Below are 18,038 nucleotides of genomic sequence, written 5' to 3' on the forward strand. Positions count from 1 at the left end.
GGGCTTCCCTGGTGGCGCAGTGGTTGAGAGTCCGCCTGCCGATGCAGGGGACATGGGTTCGTGCCCCGGTCCGGGAAGATCCCACATGCCGCGGAGCGGCTGGGCCCGTGAGCCATGGCCGCTGAGCCCGCGCCTCCGGAGCCTGTGCTCCGCAACGGGAGAGGCCACAACAGTGAGAGGCCCGTGTACCACAAAAAAAAAAAAAAAAAAAAGAAACCAAAGGTAAATGACGAAGAAATACACCGTGATGGGAACACGTGTGGCAATGACTTGATACGAACGTAGCCAGAACTGCTGCAATTATTATCATCAACAAAGTACACTGAGAATCTATTATATGTTGATCATTTAGATGTAAACATGTTCCACCTTTGAGAAGTCTGCCATCTGCTTAGGGAGAGGAGACAGATACATGAAGACAGGTGACCCTCAGCTTCCTCTGAGGTTACAATCTCAAGAAGGGAGAAGTTAGGAGAACATCTTAGAAAGGATTAGGATTACGTGGTCAGAAAAGGGTAAGCCCACAAACAGAGTCAAAGAAAAAGGATAACCTGGCAAAAGAAAAAAAAAGGGGGGGGGGTGTATTTCATATCACAAAGGGCTAATTTTATTAACATTTAAGAGCTCCTCCAAATTAGCAGAATTGTAATATAAAGAAAAATGGGCAAAGCATATGAACATAGTTCTCAAAAACACAAATGATTTTTAAACATAGGAAGAGATGCTCAACTGACCAAACAGAAATAGACTTTTAAACCATGACAAAATTTTCTTCTCAGAGATCAGGAAAGATAAAAAAGTCAGATAAGAGTATTGGTGAGGATTTGGGTGGAGATAAGCACTCTTATCCACTACAAGCATGAGCTGCTACACTTATTAAGAAGATATTGTAATAATAGCTGTCAAAATACTCTTTGCTCGGGCTTCCCTGGTGGCGCAGTGGTTGGGAGTCCGCCTGCCGATACGGGGCACATGGGTTCGTGCCCGGATCTGGGAGGACCCCACGTGCCGCGGAGCGGCTGGGCCTGTGAGCCATGGCCGCTGAGCCTGCGCGTCTGGAGCCTGTGCTCCGCAACGGGAGAGGCCACAACACTGAGAGCACCGCGTACCGCAAAAAAAAAAAAAAATACTCTTTACTCAGTACCTCCCCTTCTAGAAATTTAAGGATATGTTTGCACATATGAAAAATGATGTATATACAAATATACTACTTATAATTCATTATATCAAAAAGATGGGATCAACTTAAATGGTCAATTGGAGATTGGCTAAGTTACAGTGTAGCAAGTTGATGTATTATACAGTTTTGAAAACAAATAAGGTTGTTTTAGATAGGTAGATAGATAAATGATAAATAATACATATATACAGAATGATCTGAGGATTTGCTAAATTAAAAAAACAAGTGTGTATAAAACCTTATTTTTAAAAATATATATATATATATATACACATATATATATGCAAGTGTAAGCACAGAGTCAGTGTTGTAATGGAGGGCTAGCCATGAAAGTCAAAAGCTAGGCTAGAGTTTAGACTTTTGAGTTAGAGGTCCAAGAAAGCTTTCAAGCAAGGGAGTGAACCTAAAGCTTTAAGAAAATTAACTTCGAATTGGAGAGTTTTAATCAACTCTTGTCTAGGAAAAAGATAACTGTAGAGAAATGGTCATCTACCTGCTTCTATTGTCAGGTAGGTCATTTCTTTCTAAAGTGGTCCATCACCTCTTCATGTCTTCCTGAGATTAGATGCTTCCAAGTCCTCTCCAAGCAGTAGTAAATGAATGGGAAATAATGTTTCTTTTTATAAAAGCAGCAGAACTGAAACGAATCATAAATTCATACAAGCACGCTTTCACTGAATACTTAATTTTAGTCAGCTACAGTACCAGATGCTAAACAGGCCAGGCATACAGTCATGATCCAAGCCTCATCTGCCCTCTCAGGACCATTCAGGGTTCCTTTTCTGTGTGTTAGCTTCTTCTCTCTCCCATGCTGCACCCGAAATTTCCTAGTTTCACCTCTTCCCTCAGTCCTCTTACTACCTAGCTACCTGCCCCCCATGTTCCTAGAGTATGACCTCACCTCTACTTCCTGGAGGAAAGTGAGATCATTTAATGATATCCCGTCCACACAACCACAAACCTATTAAATCTGCCCCCAACCTCACTGACTTTCCCCCTCAACCTCTGGGGAAGATGTTCTCCTTGCCCTCTTCAAGTTAATCCCGCCCACATTCCGTTTTGGCTCCTTCCTCTTTCCAGGCCCCTTCTCCACAGCCTCAAGTCTCTCCCATCCTCACAAACAAGCTAACCTTTGCCCCACTCTAGTTGCTGTTTCCTCTGGCTTCCTCCTTCCCTTCATGGCCAAGAATATTGAAAGAATAGTCTAGTATAGTTTTCAAATTGCGTCTTGTGAATCAGACGTCTCAAGAGCTGGTGGGAATCTTATGGGGAGACAAACAATAGCCATTTCATCTTTTATATAATTTGGACTCTGTAGGATTTAATCTCAGTGAGGCATGTTTTGCATACTATGTTTCTAGATCTTCCTTAGCTCTCAACCGCGCTTCAATCTATGGAACTAAGGACTGGCACAACTGTTCCACCAGAACTGGTCTGCATCATGAGTGACTTCACTCCGAGAATGGTTTCTTTCTTTCTTTTGTGACCCAGAGGGCTGACTCGGGTCCTCTTCTCATTCTAAACACTCTTTCCTGAGTGATCGCACTCTCTTTTGTAGATTTAACATATTAATTCACATGCCTTTGGCTTAAAAAGGCCAGAACTTCACTTTTTCTCTTTACCAGTCTCCTCAAATTGTAGTTTAGAGATCACTGCATCCACAAAAAGTAGCTTGTGAAATGTTGTGTATGTAAGAAACAACTTCATAGTGCTTTCACTTAAATCCCACAACTTAATCTGCCCTAACAACCCACTGCTTTAATACCTGTGCTCTGAAATACCTCAAAAGAATGGGAAAAAAACTCTAGGAAGCAATATTACCATATAACAGAAAATTGGAAGCCTCTAGGTCCACAAATAAGAAAAAAATGAATTATGGAACATCAACTTAATAAAACATCTTGCAGCTATTAAAATGGATATATACAAATACTTCTAACAATTGCTAAGATACATATACAAGTATGATTCAACACCAAGTTGATAAAAGAAACTAACAGAGGACATTCACTTTAAAAATAATACATATACTTAAATATACTAGAAGAGAAACAAAACAGAAAGGTTTTTGGTAGTGATGTCATTTGGGTGAAATATTTTACTTTCTTCATGCCAAGTACTAGATCATTACGACTCTATAAACCCCAAAGTTAGGGTAACCACAGATCTTACTGTCCAATCTGAGCCACTCTAGAGCCAAAGGTCTATTGCTGTTGTAATTACAGTGAGATAACAGGCATAAGACAGAACTGTCTTGGGAAAACTGGGATATAGTCCCCTAATCCTGTAAGATATGAGGCAAATATTGCTATTATAACACAATAACAATGATGATGATGACACCAACCAGTGCTTACAGAGCACTGACATGTGCCAGCCTAAGTGCTTGACATGTTATTACTTTATCATTCCCAGAACCATTCCATGAGATAGATGCTATTATCCTCATTTTACTGTTATGGAGAAGGAGTATAGAGGTTAATATTTGAAACAGTAAAAAAAAAACCATTCATTTCACAAATATTATATAAACAATTTGAAATACAGAACTTTAAAAACTGTTTCCCTGGAAAAATAGTTTCATCTTTTCAGCAAGATTCTTAAGAAGACAATCCATAATCATTTCATCAACTACTTTTTCACTTGACAAGCAGATGTGAGGTTAATAGTGTATTATGGTCACTGCATATTTGAAATAACAATAGTATACTCCTGAGGGTAAGGATGGGGGAGACTGAGAACCATGAAATAACTATATTGGCATAGTTACTCAGGTGCTGCTATTTTTATTGTACCAACTAAGCAAAAAAACCTCTTTGGGAATGTATTCCATACTAACTTTCTCTATTTTATTTATTAGTCCTGCTTCACAGTTTCCAATCATCATTTCTGTTATGGATTGAATTGTGTGTACCCAAATTCCTATGCTGCAGTTCTAATCTCCAGTATCTGAGAACGTAACCTTATTTGGAAATAGGGTTGTTGAAGATACAATTAGTTAAAATGAGGTCATTAGGGTGGGTCCTCGTCCAATATGACTGGTGTCCTTATAAAAAGGGAAAATAGGACACAGAGATAGACACACACTGAGGGAAGGTGACATGAAGTGACACAGAGAGAAGACAGCCATCTACAAGCCAACGAGAGAGAACTTCCCTCACAACGCTCAGAAGGAACCAACCCCCTCCACCAAAAAAACTACTAGAACTAATAAATAAATTCACTAAAGTTGCAGGATACAAGATTAATATCAGAAATCTGTTGTTTTTCTATACACTAACAATGAACTATCACAAAGAGAATTCAAGAAAACAATTCCATTTACAACTGCATCAAAAAGAATAAGATACCTGGAAATAAACTTAACCAAGGAGATGACAGACCTATACTCTGAAAACTGTAAGACAATGATGAAGGAAATTGAAAATAATACAATTAAATGAAAAGAAATTCCATGTTCATGGATTGGAAAAATTAATATTGTTAAAATGTCCATACTACCCAAGGCAATCTACCAGTTCAGTGCAATACCTATCAAAATACCCATGATATTTTTTTACAGAACTAGAACAAATAATCTGAAAATTTATATGGAACCACAAAAGATCCCCAATAGCCAAAGCAACCTTGAGGGAAAGGAACAAAGCTGCAGGAATCATGCTCACTGATTTTAGACTATACTACAAAGCTACAGTAATCAAAACAGTATGGCACTGGCATAAAAACAGATACATAGATCAATGAACAGGATAGAAAGCCCAGAAATAAACACACACACCTATGGTCAATTACTCTGTGACAAAGGAGGCAAGAATACACAATGGAGAAAAGACAGTCTCTTCCAGAAGTGGTGCTGGGAAAACTGGACAGGTACATGTAAAAGAAGGAAACTAGAACATTTTCTCACACCATATACAAAACTAAACTAAAAATGGATTAGAAACCTAAATATAAGACCAGAAACCATTAAATTCCTAAACATAGGCAGAACACTCTTTGACACAAATTGTAGCAGTATTTTGTTGGATCTATCACCTAAGGCAAAGGAAACAAAAATAAAAATAAACAAATGGGACCTAATTAAACTTAAAAGCTTTTGCACAGCAAAGAAAACCACTGACAAAACAAAAAGACATCCTACTAAATGGGAGAAACACTTGCAAACAGTAAGAAGAATAAGGAGTTAATATCCAAAATATATAAATAGTTCATACAACTCGATATCAAAAAGACAAACAATCTGATTAAAAAATAGGCAGAAAACCTGAATAGGCACTTTTCCAAAGACATACGAATGGCCAAAAGTGCACATGAAAAAATGGTCATCACCAATCATCAGAAATGCAAATCACAACCAGAACATCTCTTCACACCTGTCAGAACGGCTATCATTGAAAAGTCTACAAATTAATGTTGGGGAGGATGTGGAGAAGAGGGAACCCTCTTGCACTGTTGGTGGGAGTGTAAATTGATGCAGCTACTATGGAGAACAGTATGGAGGCTCCTCAAAAAACTAAAAATAGAATTACCATATGATCCAGCAATTCCACTCCTGGGTATACAGCCAGAAAAAAATGAAAACACTAATTTGAAAAGATAAATGTACCCCAATGTTCACAGTAGCACTATTACAATAGCCAAGAAATGGAAGCAACCCAAGTGCCCATCAACAGATGATTGGATTAAGATGTGATATACATACATATATATATATATAGCATCTATATAACACACACACACACACACACACACACACACACACACACAAATATATAATGGAATACTGCTCATCCATAAAAAAGAGTGAAATTCTGCCATTTGCAGCAAAGTGGATGGACCTAGAGAATATTATGCTTGGTGAGGTAAGTCAGAGGAAGACAAACACTGTATGATATCACTTATATGTGGAATCAAAAAATAATACAAATGAATGTATATGCAAAACAAAAACAGACTCACAAATATAGAAAGCAAACTTGTAGTTACCAGTGGAGAGAGGGACAACGGGAAGATAGGGGTATGGGATTGAGAGGTACCAACTACTATGTACAAAATAAGCTACGAGTATATATTGCACAGCACAGGGAAATATAGCCATTATTTTATAACAACTTTAAATGGAGTATAATCTATAAAAATATGAATCACTATGTTGTACACCTGAAACTAATATTGTAAATCAACTGACTACACTTCAATTAAAAAAAAAAAAAGGAACCAACCCTACCATCACCTTGATCTCAGACCTTCAGCCTCCAGAACTGTGAGACAGTAAATTTTTTTTTTTTTTTTTTTTTTTTGCGGTATGCGGGCCTCTCACTGTTGTGGCCTCTCACTGTTGTGGCCTCTCCCGTTGCGGAGCACAGGCTCCAGACGTGCAGGCTCAGCGGCGATGGCTCACGGGCCCAGCCACTCCACAGCATGCGGCATCTTCCCGGACCGGGGTACGAACCCGTCTCCCCTGCATCGGCAGGTGGACTCTCAACCACTGAGCCACCAAAGAAGCCCTGAATTTGTTTTTTAAACCACCCAATTTGTGGTACTTTGTTATGGTAGCCCTAGCAAACTAATACAATTATACACAGAATTAATTATAAATGACTAGTCTCTTCAGGAGACTAATCATTTTAAAAGACTTGAAAACAACTGACATTATGTCATTTTTTAAAAATTAAAATCTTCCAAGATATGGTGTTTTATCTATCAAAGCAGGTCTCCCTAAAAATTCTGAAATATTACTATATTCAAATTAGGCAATTATATCTAAGCATGTAAGTTTTTTGGCCTCACTAAAGGTGTACTCAAATATTTCTGAAAGTTTGTGAGGTCCAAGAAAAAACATTCTACCTACTAGTGACTTAGCATGGACACCAGTTGTCTACACAGGGTTTCCTAAACAATTCAGAGGTTCCCAAGTTTAGATGATTATTGAAATAACCTGGGAGAGAAACACTGATCTTACCCCAAACCTACTCAGAATCTCTGAGGAGGATTTTAGAAGCTTATTTCTCCAATGCTTCTCCACTTCTCTAGGTTTGCATAATAATTAGGTTTGTTTCTGTGTTGGGTCCTATTGAGTCAGGTCACCCAGTCTTTATTTGTGCAAGTTAACTTTTTAAGCCCTGTGCAGAATTTTCCCTTAACACCCATACACACTCACCCTTTTTCTCTTGATACTGCCTTCTTGGAAGAAAGCAGGCCCGTTGTCTTGCAGAACACATGACACACACTTGATAAATGCACACTTGCTCCTGATGCCCATAATGTCCCTTCTAAAAATTCATTCAGCATTTACTGAGCAATATGCAAGTCAGAGTTAGGAACTGGGGATAAAGGTGAATGAACCAGCTTCAAACTCATCAAGGAGGTCAATTAAGAATGTTAAACAATTAGAATGCAAAACGTTTTTGTGCCATAAAGACCCATACAATGTAGAGGGCCCAAATGCACCCCTAATTTAACTTGAGTGAGGGGCGGGGGTGAGAATAGGAAAAATGATTCCAAGGAGACAGAGTTTGGACTGACACCTGCAGGGCACTGGTCAGGTAAACAACGATGGGTTCCTCTCTGGCTGAGGAAATTGCATGTTCACAAAGGTATGAGACCACAGCCCCTTAGCTATGGAGTATGGCTATCACAAAGGTGCACCTAGAGGTGTGTAAAAAATAAACCACAGAGAAATAGAATGGTCATCAGAGACCTTCTGTGTCAGGTTAAGATGATCTGGTTTTTAATATGATCAGATTTACATTTTAAAACAACTAATCCACTGGGACTGTGGACAATGAATGACTTGGGGAAAGACAAGATCACGACTGCTTCTAGCACTTTGTTGAGGGCTGACATCAGGTTTTTCCCTCTGTAATTTCCTGTATCTCCTCCCACCTCTCTCATTCTCCATTAGAGTTAGAATTTCCTAGCTCAGCAGTGAAACGAGAAGCATACTGATCAAGCCCTTGATTAACTAGACTGAAATTTATTTCTCAGTTCTTCATTAACTTCAGAAATTCTTTTTCTGCAGTTACCTTAGGACAATTTTTTCTCCTATAAATAGTTATAAAATTTAGAAACATCATTTAAGTAACAAAACAACAAATCCCATTTGATTTATACTGCAGAAATATCAGCAAGAAATATTGAGCTGAATTCCTAGCACTGGCTTCCTGATCTTTTCAGCTGCCTTTACTGCATTTAGAAACTACATTTGTTTATGACATAGACTTAAAACCATTTTTTAATCAATATTTAACAACAGATTGTTTTATATTCAATTTTGACTCAATTTCAACAGTTTTGTCATTTGGTACTTAATTAACCAGAAATATGATCTGGCCTTTAGAACTTCATGATTAAAATATGATCTAAATTAAAGGCATTAAATTATACTTAGTAGTTTGTTAGCATATTTTATTGTAATCTTGATTCTTTGAAAATCTGTGTACCACTATCAGCATCCCAGCAAACAGGGACAAATGCAAAGAATTTTCATTATATCAATTCTATCTCTTTAAAATCCTCCAACATCCCCTGTGATGTAGGTATTTTTATCCCCATTTCAAGCACCAGGAAACCGAAGCTAAGTAAAGCATCTAGTAATAAGTGGTATTCAGATATGTCTGACTCCAAAGCCTATGCTCTTCTTTTAACCTCCGAGTAGAAAACTTCACATTAGTATAAACCACTGGTTCTCAACTAGGGGCAGTTTTGCCCCCCACCCCAGTGGCTATTTGGCAACACTGGAGACATTTTTGGTTGTCACATCTGGAGGAAGGAGGGCAAGAGCTACTGGCACCTAGTAGGTAAAGGCCAGCGATGCTACTAAACATCCTGCAATGCACAGGATGTCTCCCACAACCAAGAATCATCCATCCCAAAATGTTAAAAGTGCCAAGGTTGAGAAACTGTAGTGTAAACAAAATATTTCTCAAAATACCTTCTTACAAAAGCACTGCTAACCCCATCCTGTTTTTTTTTCTGAAATCAACACTTAGAGTCAATGAAAATAGCTTTAAAGTATAACTAGATGTGTGTATTTAATACATATATGTACGCACATTTTTAATTCATCTGAAAAACTCTTGAATTTACGCTGTAAATAGTGACACGATAACTTTGGAGGTTTCAACCCCAGATACATTATGTTATTTACTGTCATATAGATGCACAGGACTGGAGAAATTTCTATAAATATGTTTGATATGTTTTCATTGATGTTATTGTTCTGATCTTTACTTTGTTTAATAAAAGATGCAAAGGAGAGGGGAGAAGGAAACCCTGGCTCAGAAAAGCAGGGAGGAAGAGTATAATGAAGCTTATGAAGCCACACCACGAGGCAGAAAACTACTTTCTTGATTTTATTTTTTTTAAAGGTACACAAGGTCACAAAACCAGAGCAAGTTTTTGGCTTTTTTTAAAACCAAATTTTGTTCTTACAAATGTCAAAATCTGCACCATTGGATATTTAAGCCAGAAACTTGAAATACAAAAAATCATTTTTGAAACTGACACTATCAATTCTCTACTTGCATATATGAAGTGTCAAAATATTACTTCTCAGTAGTACAAGTGTATTTGTCACAGAAATCCACAGTTAGGGATGAAAATCAGTGAATTGTGGTTCTCTTAACACTTGTGTCATTAAGTTAGTAGAAAACAGAGTTCTTTGGAGCTTTTAGTGTTCAGTACCAAAACCAAATCCAACCGATATTCACACCACACTCTGAAATTACAAAATAGGGTATTTTATAAAACTGGATTTTAATGAACAGTGAGAAGCCAGATGTAGCCAATATTCGCTGGTGTTACCATCCATAAGATAAACAGAACCACAATTCATCAGTTTATTTATTATTCTTTCCTGCTTCTATTAGGTAGAATTTGTGCTCAGTTATAGACCATTTTAGTGTCAAATGAGTAAAAAAAATCTAACTACAGAACACGTTGCCTGTATTGCAAGAATATCCAAAGGCATTTGAAATATGAAAACTTGCCCAGAACATTTATACTACTAAACACAGGAATATTATAAAGATATATATACATATATATAATATATAATGTCACAAGCCACTAAAAAGTTAAAAGTATGCCAACGTTTTCTACAAACTACTCCTTACATGACACATCAAAGCAGTAACCACAAAAAAATAAGGACTTTTTCTGTTCACACTGGAATAAGGCATCTGAAAGCCCTAAACACTGTGGAGATGGAACAAGATTAGAAAAAAAAACTTTAAACGTTCATATAACTTCAGATTTACAAGCTGCACGCACACAGAAAGACAGAGAATAGTTAAGAAGCCAAACATTACAGAATTTGACATCCAACTTCATGCAGTGAGTTCTTTTCATATTTAATCAAAATGTTTATTTGCCCCTTCACTTGCTCCAAATTTCCAGAACTCAATCCTAAAAATTATCTTTTCAATAAAAACCAGGTATTAATTCATACCAATAATCTAATTGTGTTTCTTGAATTAACCTCCCCCTAAGACACAGTCTGTGTTTCCATTGTAACAACTTCCCGGCAGATAGCCCAAATTTAAAAAAGTAATTTGGCCCGTTTATCAATAAGGTTTTTGTTTTTGGCCTTCTAACAGGGAAATATTAGTAAGGTTGCCATAAGAAAAAGAAACCTGTAATCTACATATGCAAAGCACAGAATTACGTCCTCTATGATATTTCTTTTGAAGTTATCCTGCATAACTCAGAAAGATGGTGTCAAGTCTCTTAGGTATAAAGTAGAATGGAAGAGTTTTGCTTTGAAGGTTCAGTGCCGTCCTTGACTGATGTTTGGCTACTAGTGGAAATGCTTGAATAACGATTTTTTGTTGACTTGCTTGATGATTACCAATAGTAATTCTAGAACAAATACTTGATCTCTAGTTCACCAGAAACTACCACTGAGAATTATTTAGGAAGTTATCAGTGCTATTTGACTTTTGGATTCACTGAAATTTACAATGAGTAGCTGGAGACATAAGCCTAAAACTGAGTTCTGTCCTCTAAACTCAACCACATCCAGTAGGTCTCTTCAGGTCACAACAGTAGTTTTTTTTTCCAAGCTTGATTTCTCAGGCTGTAGCTGGTAATGACCCTGACCTGGAAGGAAGCATTTCTGGAAGAGATTCCGATTTACTTATAACCAAATCCTAGACTAACTATGAAGTCTAAGGAAAGGAAAGCCTTACATATGTCCACCTTTTGTAGTAATTTCTACTTAGATTGATAGCATAATTTTCATTATATGAAAACTGGGACTAGAAAGGACCAAAATTTTTATTAGTAATGTCTGTGCTCTGCTGTTTATTTGTATAATATCATAAATTTTATTCATATGAAACAGACCAGAGGCCTGGTATTCAAAAACAGTTATTATAAAATCAGAAACACAGTCAAAAGAGTGTAAGGGATGTTGAAATTTTAAAAACTTTATGAGTCACACAATCAGTTAACTTGCATCCAGAAAGATCAGAAAAGAGGCAAGACTGAAAGTATGAGGATAGAAAGGTATCACAGTGATGCATTTTTAGGAACAGTACCTTCACCTCTAAGCACCTTTCAGGCGATAGCTAGCTCATAGGCACCAGAAATTCATAATAAAAACTAAATTACCCAAAAGGCACAGATGAAAACGTTAACACAAGAGTAAAAGCAATATTATGTAATGTTAAAAACCTATTTTTAAAATGCTTCCAAATATGTAAAACTATACACGAATCCATTACACATTCAGCTTCAATTTACCATTAAAAAGTGTATACAATACTCTGCCTAAGAATAAATTCATGCCAACATTAATTTATAATGTAGCATTTACCACCACAGCACCCAAAGAGATGAAAAGAAACCAACTCCCTACTAAAATCTAGGGAAAAGGTATCAGAGCTAGTGAAATAAGTTACTGCAGACCGTATTACTATGAAGAAACTGCTGGCTCATTCTACTCAATCCACACTCCCTCACAATCTTAAGGAAAGTACAATAAATTCACTTTCATCTACTAAAACAGTACTTAACACATTTGGCAGGTAGGAGTATTCCTTTTATTCCTTTTCATTTCTCTCTTCTTTTTTTTTTTTCTTTTTTTTTCTTTTTTTTTAAGATTAAGTCACTTCCACAAAACTAAGACAAACTTTTCAAAGCTCAGCTTGATTTTCTGCAACTACACAAGACATGCTGGCCATACAATAGCAACTGTACATCCTCCCAAGTCTGAAACAGAATTGATAGAGGACACTTACTAGTTTAAAGTGTATTCTAAGTCTATGAAGAAAGTATCCTCCAGGAACTGCATTCAAGAGGGTAATTTAAGATTACATTTCTAGAACATATAATGTACAACACCATCACAAAAACAAAACACTGAACCAGGAAAAAAAAATTAAAATTTAGAACCAATAATTACGGAATTACAATCTGTAATTGTCAAATAATAAATGAGTTATAATCTTTTCTTTTTAGAAAAATATCACGTAAAGTTGAGGACGAGCATTTACTTGGGAATTGCAAAATACTACACTTCCTTGATAGCAGGTCACTGTTCTGAAGACCACCACAGGCCTCAGGGCATTGGAACATTAATCAACAAAATTCATCCTCACAACTGCACCACTAGTGTCATCGCTATATGTAGCTGACAGCAAATTTTCTAAATGAATCAGATAAATGCTCCTTTATTTTAGCATACAAAAGAGCTTACTACGTCCCTGCTGCCCACAGCAATCTAGCAATTAAATACTTAAGTCATTTCATACACAAGGTTTATGAATTACTCAGAACTAGTGACTTCTAGTACTGTTTTCTAGTTATTAGAGACTCGTCAAACACATTTAGACTTTTCAAAGAAGCAAAACCAAAAACAAACATAAATCTACGTGAGTATTTTTGCCATGAATCTTTCTTTACCAATTTTGGCGGGGGGGGGTCATAAATTAATTGAAAAAAGCAATATAAAAATAACAGAAATTATAAAGTACCACTTTCAGATGATTCAAGTATCAACTTGGTATGCATGTAAGTTCACCAATTTATTTCTTCACCTATGATTTCATATTCAAAGTGCCACAGCTGACTTAAGTATTGATAGTCAGAAACCTATAAAGTCAAGCTCTTAAAGGAAATATTATTTAGATGGTGAATTTGTCCTTAGAACTTTAATGCCTTTACTATTTCAATATAACCAAACAAAACTTTTTGAAGTATTATTCTTACAGTTTTTGGTTAACTTTATATATATATATATATATATGTTTTTTTTGAGGCTGGTAGCAAAAATTAAAACAGGTGTTCACATCTCAAGAGGAGAGCACAGATGAAGGGTACAGAGGCTCTATACTATGGACCCGTCCTTGCTCTGTGCTGGAATCATCACGGGCACCGCTCCCATCCTACTGAGATTAGGGGCAGCTACCTTAGCAGTTGGGAGCGTCGCACTCTGAGGATCGCGCTCGAAGTCTTCGCTTGGCACTTGGTTATACTGAGTCTTGGAATACCCCTCCATGTTGGAAGGGGACATGGATCCCAGGGACGAATGATTGCTGCCGAGGTAGCTTCTGGCAGTGGACGTACGGCTCTTTGGAGGAGGCACGTCTTCCCTAGAAATAAAGATCCCAATACCCGTTCAAAGAACAAATTTCTAAAAACCTACAATATGTAAGCTATGAATCATGGGTAGGGAAGAGCCTCTACTTAAGCGTTAAGTACATAAAATCGTGTGTGACACACAAAAAACAAGCACAATAAGGCATAATGTCATAACTGTGTATCTGTGCCAAATTTATCATTTACAGTTTCTATCTTCACAATGAAATGTGTTTTTTACAAAAATGTGCTATTCTATAATGCTGTCTTGCAAAGAACAAACTTCAAATATTTTCATGTTCTAGTATCACTGATCAAGATAACCTGGTTACAGTCATGTAACACTCTATAGTCAATAAAGCCCTAACACCTGCAGATATTTCTACCAAAAAAAGAACAAGACAAAATATCCTTTTTATTATGAAAGGTACTCATCTAAGACTTTAGCTGAAAACTTAGCAGACTGAAGTTTGCAAAAACTGAGAATTAGGCATAAGAATTTTCACACTAAGCACTGACATAGAATATATATCTGAGTTACTTCTGTGCATTTAAAAAATAAAAGTGCCCAGACCCACCAAATGTCAATTTTCTGGGTGTTACTTTGGTCATATGTTATTTTTACAAGTTCTATAATCCAATGTGTACTTCTAGTTAAGATCTACTGGTTTAGAATATTTAAAAAATAAAAGAAAATCACATTACCCATAGTTCTATTAACTACCTATGTCACTTGATACAATCAGATCTTTAAAAAAAAAACACCCAGGGCTTCCCTGGCGGCGCAGTGGTTGAGAGTCCGCCTGCCGATGCAGGGGACGCGGGTTCGTGCCCCGGTCCGGGAAGATCCCACATGCCGCGGAGCGGCTGGGCCCATGAGCCATGGCCGCTGAGCCTGCGCGTCCGGAGCCTGTGCTCCGCAACGGGAGAGGCCGCAACGGTGAGAGGCCCGCGTACCACAAAGAAAAAAAAAAGAAAATGGAGATGTTAAGGTTTGATTTCTCTATACAGCTAATCTACAGAGCATGGGATTGTTATTTATTTATTTATTTTTTTGCAGTACGCGGGCCTCTCACCGTTGCGGCCTCTCCCGTTGCGGAGCACAGGCTCCGGACGCGCAGGCTCAGCGGCCATGGCTCATGGGCCCAGCCGCTCCGCGGCATGTGGGATCTTCCCGGACCGGGGCACGAACCCGCGTCCCCTGCATCGGCAGGCGGACTCTCAACCACTGCGCCACCAGGGAAGCCCAACAGCTCCATTTTTTGAAACCTTTATGCCTGTACTTTTTTTCCTTTCACATCTTTATTGGAGTATAATTGTTTTACAACGTTATGTTAGTTTCTGCTGTACAACAAAGGGAATCAGCTATATGTATACATATATCCCCATATCCTCTTCCTCTTGAGCCTCCCTCCCACTCTCCCTGTCCCACCCGTCTAGGTGGTCACAAAGCTTTCAGCTGATCTCTCCGTGCCATGCAGCTGTTTCCTACTAGCTATCTTGTATTTGGTAGTGTATATATGCCCATGCTACTCTCTCACTTCCTCTCAGCTTACCCTTCCCCCTCCGTGTCCTCAAGTCCATTCTCTACATCTGCGTCTTTATTCCTGTCCTGCCCCTAGGTTCATCAGAACCTTTTGTTGTTGTTGTTCCACATATATGTGTTAGCATACAGTATTTGTTTTTCTCTTTCTGACTTACTTCACTCTGTATGACAGACTCTAGGTCCATCCACCTCACTACAAATAACTCAATTTCGTTTCTTTTTATGGCTGAGTAATATTCTGTTGTATACATGTGCCACATCTTCTTTATCCATCCATCTGTTGATGGACACTTAGGTTGCTTCCATGTCCTGGCTATTGTAAAGAGAGCTGCAATTAATATTTTGGTACATGACTCCTTTTGAATTATGGTTTTCTCAGGGTATATCCCCAGTAGTGGGATTGCTGGGTCATATGGTAGTTCTATTTTTAGTTTTTTAAGGACCCTCCATACTGTTCTCCATAGTGGCTATATCAATTTACATTCCCACCAGCAGTGCAAGAGGGTTCCCTTTTCTCCACACCCTCTCCAGCATTTATTGTTTATAGGTTTTTTTTGATGATGGCCATTCTGACCAGTGTGAGGTGATACCTCACTGTGGTTTTGATTTGCATTTCTCTAATGATTTGTGATGTTGAGCATCTTTTCATGTGTTTCTTGGCCATCTGTATGTCTTTGGAGAAATGTCTATTTAGGTCTTCCGCCTATTTCTGGATTGGGCTGTTTGTTTTTTTGATATTGAGCTGCATGAGCTGTTTGTATATTTTGGAGATTAATCTTTTGTTAGTTGCTTCATTTGCAAATATTTTCTACCATACTGAGGGTTGTCTTTTCATCTTGTTTATGGTTTCCTTTGCTGTTTCATGCCTGTACTTTATTGGGAGAAGGTAGACAGTCTTGAGAAAAGCATTTTGCAATGGTTCTTAATGTAGAGCCCAAAATGGGGAGGAGGGCACAGTGTAGGTTGGTTGGCTCCACACACTTGAAATAAGTAAAAGCTTTCAAATATGTTGAGGGGAAGAGCTATAGCTTTCATCCAATTCTCATAGGGACAAATGCTTCAGATGGTTAAGAGAATTAATGCTTTAGTGACATAATAGAGTATACATCAGTCAACTCCTGTGTCACTTAATTACCTGATATCATGATGAACTTCCTTTTCGTATTTTTCTTCTCTGCGCTTTTTATGACAGCAAAAGATGATAAGACCAATGAGGACTAGTGCAAGCAAAGTTCCTATAACAGCTCCTGCAATTGTCCCAGCTCTATTTGAAGCTAGAATAAAATGTTAATAAGAAAATAATTAATATTAAAAAAAGCAAAACAAACAAACAAAAAAACTTCCATCTAGTCATTTTGAAGGTAAGGATACACAATGACATTGATTTCATCGCATATACTAACGTTAAGAGACAAATTAGTTAGCTTTTTTTCTGGTCTAGGGGAAAATCCACTAAAAGAACTTTCTTCTGAACTGTGTAAGCTATTTCAAGGATAAAAGAATGAAACCACTCTAGGGGATTTTAATATTCACAGCTATCTTGGTTGGCATATAAGAATGTTCTAAAAAGTCTGTCGTCACTGACATTGGCTAAATATGGTACAAGAGTCAATTTGACAACTCTTGCCTCTTTAATGTCACTACAATAATAAAGAAGGTTTTATTAATAAAATGTAGTACTTTTTTTCTTTCCATGACTTAGAAAAGCTAGCAACCAAGCCACAGGGTGCTTTGCTCAAAGTTAGCATCCCCTTGCCCTTAATACCCACACTCACTGATGGAACCAAAGGAGGCTGTATAAAGATAACACTATCAGAGCAGAAAGAAGATAACTTACGAGGAACAACATCCAGGCGTAGCAGGCATTGATCAGAGCCCACTCTGTTTTTGACTGTACAACTGTATGTCCCAGAGTATTCGGTAGTGGCATTTTTTACAGATATAACAGGTGAAGTCATTTCTATGAGAAGAAAGGGGGTAAGGGAGCAAAACCCATTCTTATAGTAACATATTGCTGAGTTTTTAGTAAAAGCAAACTCTACTTGGTTGACAATCCAGGTAAAAGTGAGACAAACTGAAGCTACATACAGAACAAACTTGGCAAGACACGTGCATGTCTCCGGGATGCAAACGACTGTGCCTCTAGTTCATTTATGTCAAAGCCAAGGTAATCATGACCCCTTCAGCCAGGCACAGAGAGTCTCTGCTGAAGCAGAGCCACGTTGACTATAAAAAACATTCTGTGCCACAAAGGCTCTTAGGTGCAGCAGTAAGATTTACAAAATGTATGTCATCCCCCCAGACAGAAGAAACATGAAAGAAAGTGAGAGGGGGTCGTATTGTTCAGCCTCTTAGTTTGAAAAACAGAGGTGGAGAGAGATCCTGCTTAAAAGCGGGGTGGGGTGGGAGGGAGGAGGGTGGAGCATGGTAACCAGTTTGAATAACAGGTTAATTATAACATACAGATGAATAATCAGATTTAACCAATTTGAATCTTGTTGGTTAGTCACAGCTGTTGTTTTGTTGTTTTAACAGACATGATGGTTAAATAACCGTATCTTCAACATGAACCCAGGCAAAACACTCAAGATCCAACTCTTGCTGTAACTTAACCACTAATTTATGATAATGAACAGTTTCCATCAATATTACCATCAATTAAAAAATATACAACAGGGGCTTCCCTGGTGGCGCAGTGGTTGAGAGTCCGCCTGCCAATGCAGGGGACAC

General features: G+C 37.8%; 1 protein-coding gene across 2 annotated transcripts in view; it reads right to left on the reverse strand.

The window, feature by feature from the left end:
* Positions 1 to 9,162: 9,162 nt before the first annotated feature.
* The window catches only part of CXADR (CXADR Ig-like cell adhesion molecule), a 53,431-nt gene continuing 44,555 nt past the window's right edge, over positions 9,163 to 18,038 (reverse strand). Inside the window, exons 5-8 of one of the 2 annotated variants that reach the window (XM_060010464.1) lie at positions 17,146 to 17,268; positions 16,444 to 16,582; positions 13,593 to 13,776; positions 9,197 to 9,899 (exon numbers count right to left, since the gene is read on the reverse strand). In XM_060010464.1, coding sequence (XP_059866447.1) covers positions 9,888 to 9,899; positions 13,593 to 13,776; positions 16,444 to 16,582; positions 17,146 to 17,268 — 458 coding nt within the window. In that variant the 3' untranslated portion in view covers positions 9,197 to 9,887. Of the gene's footprint in view, positions 13,777 to 16,443; positions 16,583 to 17,145; positions 17,269 to 18,038 lie in introns of both variants that reach the window. The other variant, XM_060010463.1, reaches the window with a different exon arrangement.

The sequence above is a fragment of the Delphinus delphis genome, chromosome 4 (assembly GCF_949987515.2).
Source record: "Delphinus delphis chromosome 4, mDelDel1.2, whole genome shotgun sequence".
Lineage (NCBI taxonomy): Eukaryota > Metazoa > Chordata > Mammalia > Artiodactyla > Delphinidae > Delphinus > Delphinus delphis.